The sequence below is a fragment of the Vipera berus genome (assembly GCF_964194415.1).
Source record: "Vipera berus genome assembly, chromosome: 3".
Taxonomy (NCBI): domain Eukaryota; kingdom Metazoa; phylum Chordata; class Lepidosauria; order Squamata; family Viperidae; genus Vipera; species Vipera berus.
In genome coordinates, this window is record NC_138204.1 from 3316456 (window position 1) to 3328619 (window position 12164).

Genomic DNA, 12164 nt, shown 5'->3' on the forward strand with positions numbered 1-12164 from the left:
TCCTTGAATAGTTTCCATCCGTTGCTTCTTGTCCTGCTCTCAGGTGCTCTGGAGAACATGAGGCAGGGGAAGTCCTGGATGCCAACAGAAAAAAGGCACGCGGTGGCTCAGTGGGTTAGGACGCTGAGCTTGTCGATCAGAAGGTCGGCAGTTTGGCGGGTCGAATCCCGAGTGCCGCATAACAGAGTGAGCGCCTGTTCCTCGTCCCAGCTTCTGCCAACCTAGCAGTTCGAAAGCACGTAAAAAATGCAAGTAGAAAAATAGGGACCACTCCGGTGGGAAGGTAACAGCGTTCCGTGCGCCTTTGCCGTCTAGTCACGCCGGCCACATGACCACGGAGACGTCCTCGGACAAGCGCTGGCTCTTCGGCTTTGAAACGGAGATGAGCACCGGCCCCTAGAGTCGGAAACGGCTAGCACGCATGTGCAGGGGAGCCTTTACCTTTACCTAAGCACTTTGAAGAGTGTCAGCAGAATATGGCTGGAAAGAAAAATCAGCTGTGCTATATCTCTGAGCGACGCACCCCAAATCTTAAGAGCAGTGGTAGTTGGTTGTAAAAAAAAAAAAAGAGAGAGAGATGGATTTTTGTTTTCCTTCTGTTAATTAACATCAGTCTATGTAGGCCAAGCTACAAAGGCCCATTAAACCAGGCTGTTCTGTTTTGCTTTGGATTATCGTACGGATCCTGCATTATCGAAAGCTTAGGCACGTTAAGAAATTACCAGTGTAGTAACTAAAACAAATAACACCCCTTTGGTGTAGATGTGGGGCATATGGGTTACTCCTGGATTATTCTGCATTCTTTTCCCCTCGTGCTTTAAACAAGAAAAAGACGATAAATTCTATAGGGCCGTGATGGCAAACCTTTTAGAGACCGAGTGCCCAAACTGCAACCCAAAACCCACTTATGTATCGTCGGGTGCCGGGTGGGCGTGGCCCATTGGGTGGGCGTGGCCCATTGGGTGGGTGTGGCTACGGTGGTAACAGCAGACTGGGTGGGACTAAAAAGTTCAATCCATCAATTCCAACTTTGCTAGATCTTTTTTCCCCCTGCGAGAAGTTGAAATTGATTGATTGAACCTTTTTTTTTTTTTTTTGCAGACAGCGGCGGAGGCCTATAGCGAAAAGGTTTTATAAAAGCCGGCTGAAGGCTAGGACTGGGGCAACGGTGCGCATGCCCACAGAGAGGGCTCTGCGTGCCACCTGTAGCACACGTGCCCTAGGTTCGCCACCCCGGCTATAGGGTAAATTTGGTGTCACACGTGCACGCAAACAGGCAAAGTACCCCAAAGGTGCTTTTTCAAAAGGTGCTGGTGATGGCCTATAAAGCCCTAAATGGCGAGGGTCCGGGATATTTGAGGGAACACCTGCTGCCAGCATCAAGCTCCCTTCGTCCTGTGTGCTCCCACAGGGAGGGCCTTCTCAGGGTGCCGCCCGCAAAGGATTGCCGGCGGATAACACCCAGGGGGAGGGCCTTCTCTGTGGGTGCGCCTGCCCTCTGGAACCAGCTGCCCGTGGAGCTTAGGACTGCCCCCGACCTCCGTACATTTCGCCGGGACCTGAAAACCTGGCTCTTTGAGCTCTCTGGCCAGGACTGAGGATTTTTTAATTTTTTAACTTATTGTACTTGGGTTTTTAATCAGAGATATAGGGGTTTTAGATTTTAATCAAGGAAAATTTAATCTATTTTAATTGCTATTAATTTTTGTATTGTAATGTTGTTTTAATTGCCTTGTGAACCGCCCTGGGTCCTGCGGGAGAAGGGCGGTATATAAGTTTAATTAATAATAATAATAATAATAATAATAATAATAATAATAATAATAATAACTGGACTTTGTTGTTTCTTTGAACACGTTTTACTTCTCATCCAAGAAGCTTCTTCACTTCTGACTGAATGGTGGAGGGTGGAAGGGTTTACCTTTCTTGCAGTCCTCTGGTCGTTAGCACTCTCTCCGAGGGTCGTTGAGGCAACTTGGAGGTTTATCTGTGTCCTCAGGGTCACCTGAGTGGTGCAAATCAGTATGGAGCCTTCTTGGAACTGCGGAAAGGACCGTGTTGTAAACGGGAGATAAGTGGGTGTCGTAACTAAACCTCCAAGTGGCCTCAATGACTCTCAGAAAGAGTACAAACGACCAGATGATTGCTAGGAGTATAAACCCTTCCGTCCTCCACCATTCAGTCAGAACTGAAGAGGCTTCTTGGATGAGAAGTGAAAAGTCGTCAAGGGAAAAAAAACAACAACAAAGTCCAGTTCCCTTTTGAAAAAAAGCACCTTTGGGGCAATCATCGCCGGGATGACAAGGAATCTTCACAGACACACACACACACAAAGCGCTTCAGTTCAAGATCCTTTGGTGGAATTTGTAAATGTTCCTTTTGGGTATTTCGTTTCAGAGCTGATTTTCTTATGTGGAGTCGAGCGAAAGTAGATCTTGCAATCTTGGGTCATTCCAAATCAGATAGGAAAACTTGGCCAGTGTTATCTGCTTTTGAGACAGATCCTTTTGATCTTTCCAATGCGTCAGCTGTTCCAACAGTAGAACAGATTGTCTTAGGACACAGGTCTGCAACCCGCGGCTCCGGAGCCGCATGCGGCTCTTTCAGCCGTCTCATGCGGCTCCCAGTCCTCTGCCATGTGCAGTCAAAAAAAAAAAGTGGGACTAAAAAGTTCAACCAATCAATTCAAATATGCAGGGTAGGTGCATATCTCGCCTTGGCTCCACTCTTCAGTCAAACCCTGTTCTGTGTATGCTTGCATGTATGTGCATGCGCATATATTTTTTGCGGCTCCCAGTTTTTCATTTTGTGAGGGAACCGGTTCCGAGTGGCTCTTTCACTGTTTCAGGTTGCTGACCCCTGTCTTAGGATGTTGCAACTTCCTCTGGAGTTTTCTAAGCAGAGAGGCTGGACAGAATTTGGCATGGATTCAGCAGTTGAAAGTTGTCCTGCAGTTTCTTATAATGACCACATTAACCCCTTTAAAAAAAAAAGACTGTGCTTCTCTGTGGTGTTTAAGAAATTTAATAAATTAAAAAAAAAAGGCCACATTACAGACCAAAGCTTTCAAGAACAAAATAACAGTTAAAATCCATAGTTTAAACGAGCATGGATATAAATACCGTAATTAGACACAGCTTAAACACCTTCCCGCATTGCTTTCTCCTGGGTAATCTGGGCTTCAGTTATTTTATTTATTATTTCATTTTTCTTAAGACAAGAAGAAAAGAGATTCAGACAAAATAAAAGGAAGAGCTGGCATCCCACTTGTATTACTTTTGGCTTCAAAAAGTGGCACTTTGGAGACAGTGTTCCTTGCTCCCTATCTACCACTTCCACTGAATGCCTGAAAGCAGGCAGTTTGGTAAATAAGTGTGAAGAGCCAAAAATAAGCAAACTTAACGTGAAGAAACGAGTAGTCCATGTAACTTTTTAATATGGGTTAAAAAAACCACGCTTTTCTCAACTTTCAGCATGTGGCTTGAATGCTAGACATTACAGCTTAGTTGCTCGTAGTCGCCTCTACTTGACTCAGAGAAGGGATGCTCCCTTTTGCTTAAAGGGAGCGTTCGGTTTCCAGTCTGAGCAAGCCGTCTTTCGAGGTGTGTGTGTGTGTGTGTCGTCTTCAGAGCGTACGAAACTTGGGTCCTGCCGTCACTATAATGTCAGCGTAAGGAGCCGACTGGGCCACCTCAATCGCTCGTTGTTTCTGTAAAACCAGCAAGCTGTAGAAGTTCTCGGCCACTTCTTTCTTGTTCTGGTTCATGCAGAGGGAGAGAAAGCTGAACGACTTTGCTCCTTCCTCTTCGAAGTGCTGCGGGGGAGAACAAAAGAAAGAGGTAACCTAAGACAGACGCGTTAGGAGCGGAGGCTAATTCTGTATCTGAAGCGGACGACAAGCAGCTTTATGAGAGAAGCGGTGTCCTTTTTTTTGCAGCTCATACAGATCAAGAACTGTTGATAGGAAAATGAATAGAGTCTAAGATGGTAGAACGAATCTGCAGAATTGGAAACAAGGTCCTGTGTTGTCAAGCACGTAGCCACGAGGGACAATCCTCTCGCAGCTAAATCCGCTCGTATCCTCTTGTCCTTCCGGAAGAGCCTAAAGACCTGGCTCTGCCTATTGATTTTGAGGCCAAGGGGGGGGGGGCGCGTTCCAGTCTGGAGGGGGCTAGTAGATCAGATGATCCATCTTCATCCTGTTTATGCGTTGGTCCACTCCGCTATCCATTTGAATGTTCTAATTTGTAATGCTTCATGTTTTAATATTTTTGTCCTAATTGCATTAAGTATTGTATTAGGATGCTTCTTATAGACCAGGGCTTTTCAACCAGTGGTACGGGTACCACCTGTGGTACATTGGCACCTGGCAGGTGGTACGCGACCATCCTAGAAAAGTAGTAGCGGGGGAGGGGAATGAGCTGAACTGGTGGCAGCACCGCACAAGCCGGAGCGAGAGACGGCTGGAGCTGCAGGGCTGTCACGGCTGAGCGGAAGCGCCAGGATCCAGCTGGAGCTCGGCGCTGATCCCGGCGCTTCTGCAGATCCCAGAAGAAGCGCCGATCAGCTGGAATGTTGCAGCATCTCCAGGGTCTTGAGATTTACATTCAGATGCTTGGCAACTGGTTCATATTTATGACGGTCACAGTGTCCCAGGGTCATGTGAAGTGACCAAAACCTGCTGCAACCACCCAGCAGACGGGGGGGGGGGGATAAAAAACAAACAACCCCCACCGCCGCTGCCAATCCTCAACAGAAATGCTCACAATGAAAACCTCAGACAGGAGGAAGAGCGCCGCTGGGGCAGGCAGGTGTCTTGCTTGGCTGTGGCTTGGGGGGGGCACTTTTTTCAGTGCCACTGTAACTTCAAAGTCACTAAGCGAACTGTTGTAAGTCGAGGACTACCTGTACTTCATCACTTTTCCCCCTTTTTGGGGGGTCATCTAGGTTTTAACACCTTGCTAGGCGACTGGTGGTACTCGGATGTTGCCATATCCTAAAAGTGCTACAATGGGTGGAAAGGTTGAAAAGCCCTGTGATATACAGGCCGTGCTCAACTTATGACCACAACTGAGCCCAAAATTTCTGTTGCTAAGCAAGACGGATGTTAAGTGACTTTTGTCCCATCTTATGACTTTTCTTGCCACACTTGTTAAGTGAATCACTGCAGTAGTTACGTTGGTAACATGGTTAGGTTGACTTTGCTCGTCACAAGGTTGCAAAACGTGACCCCAGGACACTGCAACTATATTACAATCGCCCTTAGACTTATATACCGCTTCACAGTACTTTACGGGCCTCTCTAAATAGTTCGAGTCAGCATATTGCTCCCAACAATCTGGGCCTTCATTTTACTGACCTTGGAAGGATGACTGGGTGAGTCAAGCCTGAGCCGGTCAAGGATCGAACTCTTGGCAGTGGGCAGAGTTAAGAGTTCTAACCCAGAGGTTACCAACCCTTCCTGGTTGGCGGACCGGAGGAAAAGGGAAGGGGAAGCATTATACGCACATGTGCATGCACATGGGGCCATGAGCATGCACGTGACGTGAACGAGGCTAGTGCTTGCGTGATACTCGCTAGCCCTGCCCCGTTCTTATGCAGTGCTCTTTCTGCGCCCTGAAGCACAGTCCGCCTGTTTTCATGCACTGAGGTGGGGCGGCATCCCATTTTTGCACCCTGTGGCATTGCAGTGACGTTTTTGCGCCCTGAGGTGCGGCATTGCCCTGTTTTTGTGTCTCATGGCATGGTGGCAGCCCATTTTTGCACCGTGCGCTGTCCTGCTTTCATGCTTCGTGGTGCTAGCACAAGTGTGTGTGCGCGCGTGCACACTGGCCAGCCTGTCCCATGGCCTGGTGGCCAGCAGCCTACAGCCCACTACTGGCCCACGGCCCACAGGTTGGGGACCCCTGTTCTAATCATTGTGCCAGCACAGCTCTGTCATAACTATCATGAATACAAGCAGTTGCCAAGTGTCTAAATTCAGATTGCATGACCATGTAGATGCTGCAACGGTCATTAAGTGTGAAAAACGGTCACAACTCACTTTTTTGGTGCCGTTGTAACTTTGAACGGTCCCTAAATGAACTGTTGTTAAGAACTATCTGTACTTTCTGCTGTCTAATTGGCAGGAGTGGATCGCAAGTCAGATGGAACCTGCTTTGCGAGGAGGCAGAAGTGGAAAGAATTGGGGGTGACAAAATGGCTTTATCCAATCTGAAGCAAACAAGACCCACAGATTATGTAAATGTGGTGTTTATTATAACGAACTCTAGGCAAAAAGCTATGTGCCACTAGGGATGTTAATGAAGTAGAGCCTAATTCCACTTATCCCCGGCTCAAACCAACCACAACAGATGTGCTGTTTCACATCCTCCGCTAAGAAAAGTTAAGTTGTCCATACTTGTACCATCTTTTTCCCTCTTATTCTGACACTGGGAACAAATGCAAGAGAGTATGATAGGGGACATCAAAGCTCAGGCTGGTATACAGGTTGTCCTCAACTTGCAATCATTCCTTTAGTGACCAAAGTTACAACGGCACCAAGAAAAGTGTCGTATAACCATTTTCCACACTTATGACTCCTGCAGCATCCTTAGGGTCACTTGATCACAATTCGGGCAACTGACTCCTATTTCTGACGGCTGCAGTGTCCCGAATTCACGTGATCCCCTTTTGCGACCTTTTGACAAAGTCAATGGGGAAGCCAGATTCTCTTAACAACCGCATTGCTACCTTAACAACTGCAGTGGATTCACTGAACAACGGTGGGCAACAAAGTTCGTAAAATGGGGGGAAAACTGACTTAACCACCGTTCCTGCTTAGCAACAGAAATTTTGGACTCCGTTGTTGAGGGTTAAATGTAGTTTTTCTACCAATCTGAGGATCATTTCAGCTGAATATTGAGGAAAGGATAGTGCAAGTCAGCTGGCATCAGCATAAACGGTTCCTTTTGCAGTCTCGATTTTCCGTTCAGAAAAAGTAGGATAAGGGTAAGTCAGCAGCAGTTTAGGAATAAAGAGCAGGCTAGAATTACGGCCTGGTAAAAACGATAAAGACCTTAACATGATGTTGGATTATATTTCTAAAACATGCTATCTGCCACTTCATGAGGAGCTTTGGTTTGAGCCTGGGGCACAGCAAAGAGGATAATTTTACAGAAATAGAATGACAAATATCCTCTTGATTATTTCAAGGAACAAATTCTGGATGTGCATCTGTTTTTGAAAAGTCTTTGCGGCTTAAAATATGAAGATGAAGCAATGTGTTTTTATTAGATGGTTCTAGATTTAATCATATGCTTAGATTTGAATTTATTTTTTATTAATATGTTCATGGATTTTATATGGGTCTCTCTCTCACTGTTTCTGCCTTTCCCCCAATTCACATTTGTTTTAATCACTATAGTATATTTACAGTTTTTCCATTGTTTTACGCGTGTGTGTATTCCTTCTATTTATGTTGTTTTCTATATTTTATTATTAACAATAATGATTAAAACTAGACAGAAAGGTTTATTATACTCTATTATATCTTACCCGGAAAGTATTTAATAGTTTTAGCGTTCTCTTAGTTCTTCTTTGTTCTTCGTTATCCAAATTACTTGTCTGAGGTCCCTATACCACAGATTAAAACAATCACTTAGTTATAAAATTCATCTGAACGATAATAAAAGGAAGCATAAAAAAATAAAATAAAAGCATAGACAGATGTCATTACAAACCTTGTGACTGTCTTCTAGTCAGCATTCTCTCTAGGAAATTTCACTATGAACTTTTGTTCTACATAGCTGATTTGGCAAACAGGGCTACATAATTAAATTCCCCATACTTTTAATAAAATTGATTAACTGTATCAGTATAAATGTCCACACAACATAAAAGTATCAGAGACGTTATTTAATTTTTTGAAACTACATCTGGTTATCCTTAAAGGGCTTTTTTTTAAAAAAATGAAATAGCTTACAACACAATGAGCAAAGGATAATGCAAATCACATTCAAATCAAAAACACAAATTAAATTTTATTATTCTATTGATATTACCAGCTGAGCAAAAAAAAAACAACAACACACAACCCAAAAAATCCTAACAAAGCATCCCTCTGTTGCCACTCTGCTCTTGCACCATTTGCAACCTGCATGGTGCCTCTCGGCCACCCTCCCTATGCATACTTCTCCCTGACCCACACGAATAGAATTGAACTGGAAGGGACCTTGGAGGTCTTCTAGTCCAGCCCCTTGCTCAAGCAGGAGAACATACACCGTCTCAGACAAGTGACTGTCCAGTCTCTTAAAAACTTCCAGTGATGGAGCACCCACGATTTCTGGTGGCAAGCTGTTCCACTGGCTAATTGTCCTCACTGTTAGGAAGTTTCTATTTAATTCCAGGTTGTTTGTCTCTTTGATTAGTTTCCAACCATTGTTTCTCGTCCTTCCCTCTGGTGCTCTGGTGAACAACCTGACCCCCTCCTCTTCTTTGGGGCAGCCCCTCAGATACTGGAGCACTGCTATCGTGTCTCCCCTATTTCTTCTTTTCTTCAGACTAGCCAAACCCAAGTCCCGCAGCCGTTCTTCTTATGTTTTAGTCTCCAGGCCTTGGATCATCTTAGTTGCTCTTCTCTGAACTTTTTCCAGTCTCTCAACATCTTTTTTGTAGTATGGTGACCAAAATTGGCTGCAGTATCCCAGGTGTGGTCTTACTAGGTGTCTCTTATGCACCAGTATGCACCCTCCTCCACCTGCACCCGTCACCTTACCCTGGTCTATGCAGTACCTTTCACACACACACTGGCACTTTTGCACAAATCTCCTGCACCGCTCTTGTGCACTCCCACACACCCTCCCCATCCTCCCCCCTTCCTCCCCCATCTAGCAGCAGTCACCTGCCTGTGGGGCCAGGGTCTTGTAATTTCCTGCCAGCTTCCCCGCTGACTTTGGTTGTGCGAAGCGATCGCTGCCTAATGACAGTTGTTGTTGTTAGTTGCGAAGTCGTGTCCGACCCATCGTGACCCTATGGACAATGTTCCTCCAGGCCTTCCTGTCCTCTACCATCTTCTGGAGTCCATTTAAGCTCACGCCTACTGCTTCAGTGACTCCATCCAGCCACCTCATTCTCTGTCGTCCCCTTCTTCTTCTCTTGCCCTCCATCTTTCCCAGCATGAGGCTCTTCTCCAGTGAGTCCTTCCTTCTCATTAGGTGGCCAAAGTATTTGAGTTTCCACTTCAGGATCTGGCCTTCTAAAGAGCAGTCAGGGTTGATCTCTTCTAGGACTGACCGGTTTGATCACCTTGCAGTCCAAGGGACTTGCAGGAGTCTTCTCCAGCACCACAGTTCAAAGGCCTCAATTCTTTGGCGCTCAGCCTTTCTTATGGTCCAACTTTCACTGCCATACATTGCAACTGGGAAGACCATAGCCTTGACTATACGCACTTTTGCTGGCAGGGTGACATCTCTGCTTTTTAATGTGCTGTCTAGATTTGCCATGGCTTTCCTCCCCAGGAGCAAGCGTCTTTTAATTTCTTGGCTGCAGTCCCCGTCTGCGGTGATCTTGGGAGTCCAGGAAAATAAAATCTGTCACTATCTCCATTTCTTCCCCATCTATTTGCCAGGAATTGAGAGGGCCGGATGCCATGATCTTGGTTTTCTTAATGTTCAGTTTCAAGCCAACTTTTGCACTCTCCTTCTTCACCCACAACAAAAGGCTCTAATGACAGTGGGATTCAGTTAATGATGGTCACTGGGATTGCAAGTACTGCCATTGCTAAAGTAAGTGATGGAAAGAGGGGATAGGGAGAGGTAGGTGGGCGGGGGGAAGACTTAGCCCAGTGATTGGAGATCTTCCCCGCTGCTGTCTCCTTTCGAGTTTCTGGGGAAGCCGGCAGGGAAAGTTGCAAATGGTGATCTTGTGATCCTAGGGGCGCTTGGCAATTTGGTTGTGAAAATGGGTTGCCAAACGCACAGACCATGGTCATGTGACTGCGGGGATGCTGGGATAGCCAGAGATTCAAGGAGCGTTCTTAACCATTCATTTAGTGGTATCTTTTAACTTCCAATGGCCACTGAATGAACGGTTGTAAATCGAGGACTAGCTGGAAGTGAAATATTTTTCCCCCCCACATTCGGATAAGAGTAGTATAAGTAGGTTACCCTTCCCCCTGGGCCCATTGTCCAGATTCAGATTGTCCCACAAGGGTTACACAGTCACTATTCTCCAGGGAAGAGTTAGATCAGACATGTCCCCGCGAAGCCATCCTGGCAACAGTGAGGGAACGGCCCCCACTGCCTTGGCCCTGGCCCAGAGACCCTCTTCCTGCCAGAGACCCTCAGATCTGTCCCACTCCTGCCCGGGCCCCCATAGGCACCTTTGATGCGAATGATGTAGAGCTGGCCACGCCCACCCAGTAGGCCACACCCACCCTAGCCACGCCCACCCTGGCCATACCCACCGGGTCACTTGAGGGCAACCTCAATGCTGATGCGGCCCTCAATGAAATTGAGTTTGACACCCCTGGGTTAGATGATTGTAAACATTACATTTTCCAAGGCGGCTTGCTCCTTCTCGGATTCTTGTCCTACTGAAGATGGCAAAAGGTCATCGGACAAAGCGAATACTTCATTAACCGATTCCTGGAATTAAAAGAAGAGGGGGGGGGGGGGGAAAGTGGATCTGTGCCAGCTCTGTTCTGCTCCTGTGTTTATTATTCTGCAGAAAATGAATTGTTAAGATGGAGTCTGTATTTCTCTGCTGAATGTTATACTTCACAAAAAAAAGATGAGAAAATAATGGAAGGGGCAAGTGGAAAACACGACATCCTACTGCAAACAACTCTGTGTTTTGGGCAGTTCTTAATTAGTTTAGTTTAGTTTAGTTTATTAATATTTCTGTACCGCCCTTCTCCCGAAGGACTCAGGGCGGTGTACAGGGCAAGAGTAAAACATAAAGTTACAAAAATTAAAAAGTTATTAAATACATGCCCATAAAAAACAATAAATACATTAATAAAACTCCCAATAAAATGATAATAAAAACCCCAGCAATCCCACCCTCAGGCCAGGCCGGCTTGTTCGAACAGGTATTAGAAACACAAAATATTACAACTCCTTTTTTTCTCCAAGACCCTTCACACCCCTAAAAATCCTCCTTCAGTATACCGAGTGTGGAACTGAAGTTATGAAATCCCCATTCAACTGGATAGCTTATCACCTCACTGGATAAGCTGAGATCAAATTTTATCTTTTACTCCAACCCCAGGACTAACATCGTGGGGGGAAAAACAAACACGGGGCTAGAAGAGCCATGTAATCATTCCTGCAGGCAAATCAGATATAAATCCTATTTATTTGGGGCATTTGTGAATGAAATTATATAGTCCATAATATTTATGAACTGCCTCTTTACCAAATTTACATTTTAACTGCGGCTCATCGTTTGCTGTAAATGTTAAGGTTGCAAGTCATCGTGAATTATGCTTTGATATGGGAAAAGCTATAAATGGATACTTTAATAAGTAAATATAAGTAAGTGATCGTTTAAGTGACAGCACCCAGATGAGCTTGTGATCTCTAAAAGTTAAGCAGGGAAGGATTTGGCTAATGTTTGTAAAAAATACTAATCAAATAGGAACATCAGGACTTGGAAAGTTTGAAAGTCAAAAATATATCTGTCTTACTCCTGTTCAAGAGCGTGATGGAATTTTAGACATCTGGGATGTTAAATATTAACATTTTAGAAGGTTTAGGAGGAGGAAGCTGTAATTTGTCAACTTTGTAAGAAGCCCAATTTACCCATTTTGATGAAAATACACCTATTGCCTGAACATTAAAACTTAATTTGTTCTGAAAGTACTTACCATAGTTTTAAAAACTGTATTATCATCCCTTTTGTTTCTGCCGCTTCGTAACACAGATTCTGTTTGGGGATAATTTGTGTCCTGCGGTATATTTAAACTTTCTGCTATTGATACTTCTATATTGATAATAAAAGAAAGAAGTTAAATTCTTCCCCAATGTACTTACCAATCCATTGCCATTAGTGATAATCATTTGCATATAATCTCAGCTTATACTATTTAAGTTCTGAAATTTCCAATGTGTCCAAATTGCAGTTCACCATATTCTAGTCAAACATTTAAGATTTTTTTTTCCACGAAGCAATGAGGTACCACT

The 12164-nt window shown here is 44.9% G+C and overlaps 1 protein-coding gene across 1 annotated transcript in view; it reads right to left on the bottom strand.

Moving 5' to 3' along the window:
* Positions 1-3625: 3625 nt before the first annotated feature.
* The window catches only part of RAD21L1 (RAD21 cohesin complex component like 1), a gene marked incomplete at both ends in the record, with an annotated part of 29926 nt that continues 21387 nt past the window's right edge, over positions 3626-12164 (bottom strand). Inside the window, 3 exons of the mRNA XM_081322437.1 lie at positions 3626-3814; positions 7537-7614; positions 10533-10625. Coding sequence (XP_081178563.1) covers positions 3626-3814; positions 7537-7614; positions 10533-10625 — 360 coding nt within the window. The remainder of the gene's footprint in view (positions 3815-7536; positions 7615-10532; positions 10626-12164) is intronic.